Consider the following 12,500-nt stretch of genomic DNA (forward strand, 5'->3'; position numbering starts at 1 on the left):
CTAACTAACTATAGATCGATCCAGGAGAAGACTTCCGTCTGCGAGGGGCTTCAAACACCTTCAAAAAGAATTCAATGAAAATCCGAATTTATAACACGCAGTGGTGCAACCAAAGCGATGGGTGCTGTGTTGGGGCATGATTTTTTCCATGTTGTGGACACACGTACCATGTAAATTCGATTGATAGAATTACCAAAAAAGGCAAATTATTTTCAGGACTGTATTCTGCAGTTGTGTTTTACACTACCAAACTTAAGATTTCCGACAAGAAAACGCTTCATCAGAACCCAAAACCATAAAGGTTGTTAAAACTTTCGATTTATAAGTCATTACCTATACCCATTCGTGTTCGTCACGTGTATTTTTGAGACTTCATATCGAAAATAATTTCCTGTTGTCAATTTTTTTTCGATCAACAAAAAAATTTTGAAGAAAGGGAAGGAAATTGGAATTATGATCTTGCTATCCTAATGCATGATTTTTCTGGAACTCCAACCTGCCTTATTGTGGGACACTGCGTAATTAAAAAAGGCAATTTATGTCTAGCTTGTTGTTTCACTGCGAAGCAGGAAGAGATAACTTCGGATTTTCAACAAGAAAACACATCAGGAGAACACAAAACCACAAAGGTAGTCAAAACTTTCGACTTGTGATTCATTTCTTCCCTTGTGTGTTTGACACGTGCATTTTTGCTCGAATGAGCCTGCATTTCGAGCAGTTTAGCAGTAACGACACGCACGCCTTGCGGACCTATCCTGCCACCACGGACTGTCGCCACCTGTACCCACGCTTGAGCATGCGCTTGTTCCGTACTTGGCATATTTGAATATCACTCGACTTTCTCTCTTCCAAAATGTATCCCCCTACTTCTGCGCCACATCGTAAAAACGCTTAAAGAAACGTCTAGTTGATTAGGGCCTACAAAACTGATCCGCACAGCCCTGGTAAAAGCTCTGTCTTGATCCCCAAAATAGCCAAGCAGATCAACCCAAACAAGGAAATACACAGACACTGAATCAAGTTTTGAATATTCCTTTATTGACTAGGAGAGAATGACAGCATAACATACCTACTCTTGCTTCACCCTACTTAAAATTTCCAGAGCAAAAAAGAGTCAATATACAAGGTTGGGGGCTAACACATTACAACAAAAGAACACACGACACATGCCAAACGCCAAGCAAGCTAACTCTTTAAATATAAACTTTATTAAAACTAGAATCGCCATTTTTGGTTCAGCGCCTGGTTCTTCGTTGGAAAATTTTTTTTTCGATTTATGTGTAAACCAACACATTTTCATTTCTGACACATCCTGTGCGGGTATTCATCATACCACAGCCATAATTGGTATGATATTTTGACAACAATCACTGGTCTTTTTTTGAGGTTTGATACTTTTGCAATTTTTCTCAGTTTTAGCATTAAGACTGCTCGAAGCTACAGTACCGAAGCACAACATTTTGCACTTAAGTGCTCAGATAAGATCTGCCACATTCATTGGCATTTCATCAATTGTTGTGTGGTAGAATTGTTCAATATCTTTCAAGCTACGAGCATCCTCATTGGTCACGAAGTTGATGGCCACGCCTTTACGACCAAACCGTCCACCACGACCAATCCTACAAATATGCAAATTAGTGTTGATTAGAAGACTTAAGCCGCGACTACACGACTAATCCTACAAATATGCAAATTAGTGTTGATTAGAAGACTAAAGCCGCGACTACACGAGCGATTTTTTGAAATTTGTTACGTCGCCAGCGCGCGATGAAAATCACAGGTGTAGCCACCCTTGAACTAGCGACGCGACAGGTGAAAAAATCGCAAGAAAAAAGACGCCAGAGGAGAAACTTTCGCGACCAAATCGCAGAGATAAATGCCCGTGTAGCCACCCTGAAACTTTTTGCCCGCGCTTGCAACGCGACTAAAGAGTATTTAGCCAATGAAATTCTATGGAGGAACGTCTGTTTATAGTGCCCGAGTCTCTTGAAATATGGCCTTCAATTTGTCGCCAAAATTTGTCACAAGTGTAGCCACCCTCGCGCGCAGGCGCCCTGACAAAATTTGAAAAAAATCGCATCACCGGCGCGAGCAAAAAGTCGCTCGTGTAGCTGCGGCTTAAAGGCATGTGAACACAAGAGGCCAGTTTTCACTTGAACATAGAAACCAACGATCAACTACCAGTACATTTAACCTTACACTAATGAATCAATCAAAGTCACACCTTGGGGATTTTGATTGATGCAGAGTTGCTCTTTGTCCTTCTTAAGGATCACTGTTTGAAGCACCCAGAAAGTAAGATCAAGTTTTATTACCTGTGAATGTAGTTTTCTCGGTTTCCCGGCAAGTCATAGTTTATAACTAAGGACACTTGTTGCACATCAATACCACGTGCCTAGTTAAGAAAAGAAGAAAGAACGAGCTTCCATTGCTTTCCTTTGCATGAGGGATAAAAAATCTCATTTCACGATCAAGTGCATTTTTAATGTTATTTTTCTTCAACCTTAATATTACTTAAAATGAATTACAAATACATCCAGGTGATCTGGTAACGTAATTTAGAGGACCGGGAAAAAAAATTTTAACGCCGTATCCCACAACCGCACGCGGCCTTAGGTGTTGTTTCCAAACTCCCTGCAGTATTGCCATCGCCAAAACTCAACAGATCATTACGTGTCTACCACATTTCCTGTTACTGAAAGGCCGTTTACACGACAGAAAAATTTGGGTCCGGATCCGTCAAAAATGCGGTACGGATCTATAACGTTTGCAAAGAAATGCTGGAGTTTCTACAGGGCCATAGGCGCCTATGGCCCTGTAGAAACTCCAGGTTTCTTTACAAAAGTTATTGGTCCGTACTGCTTTTTTGACGGGTCCGGACCCAAATTTTCCAGTCGTGTAAACGGCCTTTATTGGTCCTGTAGAAACACCAGTGTTTCTTTACAAAAGTTATGGGTCCGTACCGCTTTTTTGACGGGTCCGGACCCAAATTTTTCTGTCGTGTAAACGGCCTTTCAAGTAGACCCGACAAGATCTAACCTCGCCTCTGCCACGTTGAATTCGAAAATAAGGCCACGCGCGGTTGTGGGATACGGCGTTAAACTTTTTCTCCCCAGTCCTCTTAAGTACGTCACCAGATCACCTGGATAACGTCAAGAATAAGATAAGGAAAGGACAATGCACAAACCAGCAAGTCTGTAGTGATGAGCACTCGGCTGGAACCAGACCGGAACTCTTTCATAATGACATCCCTCTCCCTTTGATCCATATCACCATGCTGTAAAATTTAAGGCAGCCAGTGGAGATAAATCAAACTTTATAGGAAAGACCTTGCACAATAAGCCATTTCCGAGTTCACGTCTGCCTCCTCTTCAAAGCGAGTCTACGTGCGAAGTCTTTGTGATGGTAATTAGTTCTTCTTTACATATGAATAAAAATTTTCATAACAAAAACTTCGCACTTAGACTCGCTTTGAAGATGAGGCAGGCAAGAACTCGGAAATGGCCTATTATCATCATCATACTGCCTTCTGATGAAAGTGTTCGTCATGTCATGCAAAACAGGCCTTAATTAAAACTGGCCGTGATACAACTGAGACGGTGTGTCTCATACTCTCGATAACAGTCAAGATGGTAAACATACCGTACCATGAAAAATCTACATAAAAATCGGAATCACAATGGCCCAAAGGTTTTTTACCAAGCAAACTAAGCATTCTTTTTCCAGTCAAATGTAACTTTTCTACATTTAAAACGGATAACGGTAATGGCTGGATTTTGTTCTTCTTTTAGTTCACCCACTGATCCCTGAGAGTGAGTCTTAGTAGATTTTACTCTTTCTTGTCAGTAGGGGGGGGGGGGGGGGGCGGGCGTCAGGAGGAGGTGTCACCGAAACCCCCCCAAGAAAAACCAACCAAAATGGTTCAATCTTCCAGGAAGGGAAAAAGGATATAATTATGATTCATTCTTGTGACAGAGAATGCAAGAAATTTCATTATATTTAAACTGTGGTTAGTTCAAGTTCAAGCTCAAGTCTATTGTTTTGGATACAAAGCATAGTGTTTAAAGTATTTAACAAGCTAATGGCGAGAATGCCCAAAGGAAACCACTGGGCTTATAAGAGATAGGCTCCCTCAGAAGTATTAACAGAAGTATTCATGTCAGGTCATAATATAATTTGTACATGCAATCCCATGGGCCCGAGGGCAATAATTAAAGATTAATTTCACGCATATTTTCAAAGTTTTCACAAAATTGCCCGCATCGTGAAGCAACAAGGACAATTTGCTTTCATCAGGAGTTGGCTTTCGCACTTTACAGCCCTCCGACGGCTTAGGTAATCATCATTACTTGTGCCTTTATTTGTGAACACCTTTAATTTGCCACCAGTCACCAAAGCTTTGTCCACAATCGTGTGCTTCCTTCGGCGTTTGCGTTCCGAGCGTTCCACCCATGCCGTTGCCAGTTTTAGATCAGCACTTCGTGGTCGGTCCAGGTTTTGCCCCAATCCCTGCTAAGTTGGTAGCGCAAATCTCAGGTGGCAAATATGTAGATCTGAGCGACATAATGGCGGCCAATTTAGTTCAGATCAAAGCTGAGCCTCAACTTTTACTCGACGAGCGGGTCACCTTAACTTCTGGCACGAAGCGACGTTGGCATCAAACTGTGAGCATTTTTCGCTGGGTGGAGGCATTTACACTCTTCGCCATGGTCCTAACTTCATTTTACACACATTGTTGGCGCGATTTAGTGGCATACAAACTGCTCATTCTGCGCACCTATCGTCAGTTTGCCGGCCGAGTTTGTTTGACACATCATTAGGCCTTCAGAGAGCATGCCGCAGCCATCAAACTCACCGATTGGTCCTCTATAAACGTGCAACTGTATAATTCCCATGCAGTAGGAGCTTCAGCACGTTCATCTTCAGGAACTGTGTTCCTACAATCCTTACCTTAACATTCCCGTCCACCCTAAAGACCGTTTTCTACTTGCCCTCAAGTGGCGGGGCCAGTTTTTCGTTGACTTGACGCTCCACGTTGGCTTGCGCTCTGCTCCTTTCATTTTCAACTCGGTAGCTTCCCTTGTGAAACGGATTATTAGTCATAATTACAATGTTCCTGACTTAGAACATTACTTATATGATTTTATTTTAGCTGGACCTCCCGCTTCACCCATTTTTGCCCAGTATTTGTCTACTGCGTTGGAGGTGTGCATGCATCGGGGTCTGCCGCTCCATCCCAAAAAGTGTGAAGGTCCGTCTACGTCGTTGGTTATAGTTGACTTGCTCTCCCCAGGAGGGTACTGGCACAGTTGGACTTTGTCACGCAAACAGCTCGACTCCCATCTGACAAGTTGGATTCTTTACGGCAGTTGAAAAAATCTTGGGGGTCTTGGCGCTGGTGTAATAGCTAACAGCTTGAGTCTTTGATAGCTCTTCTGCACCATGCCGATAAGGTTGTCTGGCTCGGCAGGACTTTCGTCAGACGCATGATCCATCTACTCAGATGTTTCCGGAGGACAGGTCATCCAATCCGCCTGAATGAAGAGTTTCAGTCATATTTGCAATGGCAACATCAGTTCCTCTTGCAATGGCACGGGGTGACTTTCTGGCTGTTTCCCAGTTTGTTCCCTACTGTGGATCCAGAAGTCACCTCTGACACTGCAGGGGCAGGGGGTTATGGGGCATACTACCAGACTCAGTGGTTCAATGGCTTATGGGCCAGCGAACAAATCCCGCTCTTGCTCGCTTACAAGCAGCTGTTTCCCGTGGTTATTGCGGCGCATGTTGAGGGGCTGGGATGGTTCCAGAAGCACATTCTCTTCTGTTCCGAAGCTGCCGTATCTATCCTGGCCTGACACCGGATTTGGCTTTATTTGAATTTTGCATTATTCATCCGACGAAAAGATTATTTAAATGATTACTGAAATAAAATAAAGAACTCATTAACCCGCTCGTCAGAGAACGCTTGAGTTGATTTGACTGCAGTGCGACATTTGCTGCTGTGTGCTCAGGAGTTCTTGCGTGTGTGAATCAAGGCCTCCAAAACGGATCCTTTCCATCAAGGCTGTTTTATCCATGTTGGGTGGGCTCAGCCACCAATGTGTGCAGTGGAAGCAGTCCTTGTATACTTGGTACGTAGAGGCAACTCACTTGGTCTGTTCTTTTTACTGCAATTTTGTTCGCCTTTGACGCGATCACTGCTTACCTCCTGGTTGCGTCAGAAATTGGAGGTTGCGGGTATTCTTGGGAATTTCTCTAGTCACAGCTTCAGGATAGGAGCAGCCACAGTTGCAGTGAGGAATGGCATTCCGGATCACGTCATTCAGAAGCTAGGACGTTAGACTAGCAATGCCAACCAAATGTACATTCGCACGCCTTCAGAGGCGTTGGCCAATTTTTCGCCGCTCCTTGCGTGACAGTTGCAGGTTTGTTTATTTGGCTGTTTGTAGTGGGGTGCAGTGCCTGGTCTGTTTTTGGGAGTCCAGGGTTCCATGGTCTCTCTACCACTGTCCCCCCGGTTCTTCAGGCACCGGTTCTGGATTGGTGGTGGACTGTGGTAGGCTTACCATGTCTCCCCCTTGTTGTGTGTGGACATGCGTGCCATCACAGCTCTTCCAGGCGCCTAACCCCAAGCTCATCTTACTTGATGAGTTTAATGATAAGTGAAAGTGACCACCACAGTTAATAAACCAGCTTGAGCAGCTGTGAAGGACTCCTACTCATGACTGTGCAATTGCACTGCACTGATTCGTTTTTTGTAAAAGACAGTTCTCCTCTTCTATCAGAACCTTCTGCAAGGGCAATAAAATGCATGCCTGCCTTTCTACCATACTCTCCCTTAAGTCTCTGTAAACTCATCACACAAACCAAACCACTATTCTTGAAGTCACTAATATCCCTGTCTTGGCTGACAAATTTCTCAAGGAAAACAATGAGAAAGAAATACTCAGCTCCAGCAAACAGGTCTTTGTGGACAGGGGAAAATGCCCATGGGAGAAGCTACTGCTTCTGTCACTTCCACAAATGAAAATCCAAAGTACAAGTACAATTTTTTTTCCCTGAAACATTACCTAATTGTAACATTTAAGTAATTAAAGATAAGCAGTAACCACTTTTTCAACAAATGAGCTTTGGTGCTGAAGTAAAATGAAATTCAAATTCTTCCTCTTTGGTGCTTGAAGACCTGAATGCCTTATCTTACAATGGACCAACTATGGACCAACTAAACAGTCTCATGAACAAAAGAAATCGGAACCTTCCCACAGGAAACATATTGCAATGTACAAGGTTTTTGTTTGAGACCGGAGGCCAGACGTTTTGTTCAGTTGTTAAACATTTCAGGTCCAGTACCTTGACACTATAAATGTTAAGATTCGTTGGCTTCTTATTTTTCCTTTTTGAACTAGGGTATCTCGGCCTGGGAAGATATCCAAGTCCATGGACTGAAGAAACACAAGACAATCACACAATACCTTCAAGCTAACAAGTCACATTGCCATATTATTTAGAATTTAATATTTGCTTCCTAAACGGAATAATTGATCTGAGGGCATTTCATTCAGCCGAAAAGTTGTCTATTTTTTTGCTCCAATCTCAAGAATGTAAACAGCATTCCTGAGAGTTTCAAACTTCCTTGAGGGTTCACTCCCAGTGTACTTGCAATTCACCTTTTACAATGGAAAATAACCATGTCTGGTACTTTCATCATCAAATATGGTACTTTGAAAAGATATCGAAAACCCTGCAATGTAACATGATCCTTAATAACAGAGACAGGAGTGATAACAATAACTAAAAGGTCAATGACATACCATAGACGAGACTGTGAAGTCCCTCTCTTGCATTTTAGTAGTAAGCCAGTCTACTTTCCTTCTAGTATTTAGGAAAATCACAGCTTGAGTGATTGTCAAAGTCTCATACAAATCACACAGGGTGTCAAGTTTCCAATCCTAGAGAACAAAGTTACTAAAGTAAGTTTGTTCAAAATTCAATGATTACCTAATCAGAGAAATTCAAATTCTTCATTAAATTTTGTCAATTCAGTATGTTGTTTCTAAAAATGGTGTTTTTCTTTCTTTTGGGTACAAAAGACCTAGAAACAATGAAGGAACTCAGTCCTAAGAAATTACAAAGAGAACATGGACTATTTAAATAAATATTCAAAGTTGGATGATCAACAATAGGTTGCTTTTTAGCTCGAAAATGGTTTGAGACTAGGTCATCATTTGTTTCACATATATGCCCAATGATCAACTCTACACCTACCTCTTTTTCCACGAGGATGAAAAACTGCTTGATACCTTCAAGGGTTAATTCCTCTTTCTTGACTAAAATTTGTACTGGTTCTCGCATAAACCTTTTTGTCACTTCCAACACATCAGCAGGCATTGTTGCAGAAAGCAAAATAACCTAAAAAAAGTTCAATAGGAAAAAATGCAAACTGGTTTCATTGAAAATACCTTTAAGCAAGTTTTATTCAAAAATCAGGGGTTCAAATTAACTTTCTGATCCAAGAGCGAAAAAATGAGGTCAAAGAACTAGGTCAAGTGCAGCAGCCTAAATACTCAAGGTTGTCGCTAAGCCCCGGCTGCCAGCAAATTTCACTGGCTGAAAGACAGCTTACCACCGTCTCAAATTGTGCTGAAAAACAAAGACATGGGGTGATTTCCTACAGTTGCAGTTAAGTAAAAAGCTGGCTTGATAAATAAATAAGCCTGCTTAGCTTGGATTTTTTTTCTGTGGGTTAAGTTTGCAGCTGAGAAGATAATATCCATGAATATAAACTGTTTCTTGTCAACGGAAGTAGTTATTTGTTGATGTTTGAGAAAACTATCAAATTATAAAAAAATAACTGGTATTTTAGAGTGCATTTCCTTTAGTTGAATACTTTATTCATCTACTTTATACATCAGACTTTGGTTGGAATAAAGTTTTTTTGGGACAGATTGGTCAGGGTGTGGAAATTTCCAATCAAACTCAAATGAAAATCAGAAAACTGGTTTTGCCGCAGAATTCATTAATTGAAGTTTCTTAACATGGAATTTTTCTGTGGGGAAAATACATGCAGTTCGCGTGTATGAATAACAAAAGACGCATTGCTTATCGGAATTACACTCAATGTGAGTGTAATTGAGGTGCATGTAAAGCTCGTGCAAATATTTACACTTGCATTGCGCGCATGTATTTCATGTGTAAATCCACCATAATGCTCACATTTTACGTGCGTGTAGGTGCTGCTATTCCTGCAGCCTGTACTATAAGTTTCTCACTCGTATTAACAACATGAATTTATCAAGAACCATAAACACAATGTCTTACTTGTACTGAAGTTGGCAACTTCCGAAAGATATCATAGATCTGATCCTTGAAGCCTCTTGATAACATTTCATCAGCTTCATCCAACACAAACATCTTGATATTTCTAGGATCTGAAAAAGAAATGTACAATAATACTGAGCAGCTCTCTAAGGTATGAGTGTATTTTGTCATTGTAAATTTCAATGAATGGAAACTTACAGTATTGTGATAGTGTTTTTCCCATTTCCGTTCTCTTTTGAGCCCCATGAAACTAGTGATGTTACATTACCTTCCACACACAGAAGAATGATGTTCATGAATGCTGTTCTTTTGTTTCTTTTAATAATGAGCCTCTTAAGCTTTGGCATCATGCAGGAAAAGAAAGGAGGTGATACTGAAGATGAGCATAAACAGAGTTCCAGGGGGCCAGACCAAAAACAACAACTACATGTATGATATACAACGAAAACGTTCATTTCTTACACAGTGGAAAACAAAATGGTGGAGGGTGGAATATGAAGAGTCAAAGGGTGTACCATCCTGCCAAACGTGCAGGAAATATCCATCTTTAACCCATTCACCCCTAAACTGGCCATACTTAGTATTTTACTCTGTCTAATGCCAGGCGATTTTACTCGTCAATGGGGAACCCCCAGGAGTAAATGGGTTAACTGACAAATCCAGCCCTTTTTGTTTAGTGGTACATCAAATTTTTGCGATGATCCTTCAAAGAGTCACCAGCATTCACAGGAGCACCAATCTTTTGGAATGTGAATACAACATGAATCCAAAGAGAAGGCAAAAACTGAAATGAAAGATACACCTAAAGGAAAAGAACTTCTAAATGTGGATGAAAATCAGAAGAAAAGATTGTGCTGCCTGTTTACCATGGCTTATGCAATTGCAAAAAAAGGAAAACCATTTTGTGAATTTCAAGCCTTTTACAAGGTCAATTGAAATAGTACCAATGAACAGTGGAAATACAGCATGGATCTACAGCAGCATTGAGGAAAGTCTTGAAACAGTCAGTCTGAGTTTTGAGAAACTTCAACCAACAGCTCAGCTGAGCTTGTGCAAATTTTGATGGTGCCTCTGTTATGCTTGGCCAATGGGGAGGAGCCTGGCGCAAAATGAACGGATTTATCCCACCAGCTCTTGGAATTCACTGTGTTGCCCTTAAACTTGAGTTAGCAGTTCTTGATGCAAGCAAAGTACTCTTGCCAACAAGTTGCAAAATTTGAGGGCACACTGAAGAGAATTTTTAATTATTAACATTTCTTCTTCCTAACCAAAGAAGGGAAATAAAGGAAATCAGGCATCTTTTGGAAACTGAACTTGCTCATTTTAATGCAGTCAAACAGGTCAGATGGCTGGCAAGCAAAGTACATGTCGTTCTGCACTGAAAAGTCAGGCTACTGTGGTACTGCATCTTGAATATCGCCACACTGAGGGAACAAAGGGCAAAAGATTCCAATCAAGCAAAAGCCTATCCAAAGAGATACATCAGTGAGCTTTATCATGTTTTTTTTTCCTTTACTTCTTGCCAGTCACTGCCGGGATTTCAATAATTCTCCAAAACGAAGAATTTCTTATCTTTGAGATTCAAAAGGTTGTTGAAAAAAGCAGTCACTGCACTGTCCACCTTGAAAGTTAATCCAGGAATGAACATGAAAGAATTCCAGGAGAAACTTAACGTTGGTAAAAGAAATTTGAAGACATAAAGCTGACCGGCAATCAGGAAAACTTTGCGAGTATAACATAATCTGACACATAAACACAACAATGCAACACAGTGGAACTTGGAGGAGAAGCCACTGCCCATAATGACATTGTTTGACTTTCACAAATGCCCACTAGGGCAACATTAATTTTGGAGACAATTAAATAGAGCGGTTTTCATTTAAGTGTCGAAAGTAATTAGCGAATTGCTTTGGTTCATGATTACTTCACTAAGTGAATAGTTCAAAGTTCTCGCACCACTTTTTCAACCTATCAGAAGTGAAACCAATCATGGCTTGCCCTGTACATTTTCCCACCCTTTGTGTCGGCTACGTGTAATTACATGTACTTCGAGTTTTGTTTGGTGTACCATGTTGTCTACATCCTTTTTGATTGGCCAAAGTAATTACTTTGGTTTTGGTTTTAGGACACTCGATTGAAACTCACTCTAAAGGAACAAGTTGTGAACACCTACAACACTTCTTTTTTTTCAGAGGCAAGGGAGCCAATTCCTACAGAGTGGATTTTGCGTAAGCTTTTTATGCATCCTTGCAAACAAATCCATTAGAAGCTGTCTCTTCAATATTGTGCTATAGCAGAAGCCTTCAACAATGAATCACATTTCAAAGATTCATAAACAAGATACAAATTGAGCCAAAGGCAGTATTCTTTACAGTCTCAGCAGCTGGTGATGATGGAAGGGCCTGAACAAGAGCATTTTGATTTAGACAGAGCGATAAATCACTGGCTTAAAGTCAGACCTGGAACAAAATAAGTTGCCAGGTATATTTTACCAAATTCTAAGAAGGTGGAAAGTGCTACTTCACTGGAAGTAAACTTGGTGAAGAAGCAACTAATCATGTATGGTACCTATCACTTCTCACAATGAAAGCTGGTTTTTAAAGTATATATTTGTTTCAAAAGAAAATTCAACCCACAATTCAAACATTCATTTCTTTCATTGATCATTCCTTTCACAGAAACACGCAAGCCCAACAAATTGACCTGCTCCCAGCTGACTAGTTTCATAGCTGGCTTCATTGGTAGAGCATTACACCAGCAATGCAGAGGTCTGAACACAGCGCATTTTACTATGTCTACGAAATTCTAACAAATACAATTATACCGTAACCACTTAAATTAAAATTTGCTCACTGAAGATAAAAGCTTTGATAGTTGTCTACCAAGTTTCTTAAAACTCAGAATGTTGTCATCACATGATGATTGTCATAGCAAAGCCTACTGCATAATTTGCTGACTTAGGAATCCAGCTATAGCAGGAGTTTTTAACACTGTACTTACCAAGGCTTCTTCTACTTATCATGTCATAAACTCTGCCTGGAGTTCCAACAACTGTGTGAAGTCCTTTCTCTAAAGCAAGCATGTTCTCCTTGACATCAGTACCACCAATGCAGGCATGGCACTTGGCCTCCATGTAATCACCAAGGGCCATAACTACCTTTTGAATCTGTACGATAAACAAA

At 40.9% G+C, this 12,500-nt stretch overlaps 1 protein-coding gene across 1 annotated transcript in view; it reads right to left on the reverse strand.

The window, feature by feature from the left end:
- Positions 1-1,016: 1,016 nt before the first annotated feature.
- The window catches only part of LOC138028663 (eukaryotic initiation factor 4A-I-like), a 16,474-nt gene continuing 4,990 nt past the window's right edge, over positions 1,017-12,500 (reverse strand). The window contains exons 6-12 of the mRNA XM_068876264.1: positions 12,319-12,484; positions 9,319-9,428; positions 8,266-8,409; positions 7,812-7,949; positions 3,188-3,277; positions 2,316-2,395; positions 1,017-1,619 (exon numbers count right to left, since the gene is read on the reverse strand). Of these exons, the coding sequence (XP_068732365.1) occupies positions 1,475-1,619; positions 2,316-2,395; positions 3,188-3,277; positions 7,812-7,949; positions 8,266-8,409; positions 9,319-9,428; positions 12,319-12,484 (873 nt within the window). The 3' untranslated portion in view covers positions 1,017-1,474. The remainder of the gene's footprint in view (positions 1,620-2,315; positions 2,396-3,187; positions 3,278-7,811; positions 7,950-8,265; positions 8,410-9,318; positions 9,429-12,318; positions 12,485-12,500) is intronic.

Source organism: Montipora capricornis, chromosome 13 (genome assembly GCF_036669925.1).
Source record: "Montipora capricornis isolate CH-2021 chromosome 13, ASM3666992v2, whole genome shotgun sequence".
Taxonomy (NCBI): domain Eukaryota; kingdom Metazoa; phylum Cnidaria; class Anthozoa; order Scleractinia; family Acroporidae; genus Montipora; species Montipora capricornis.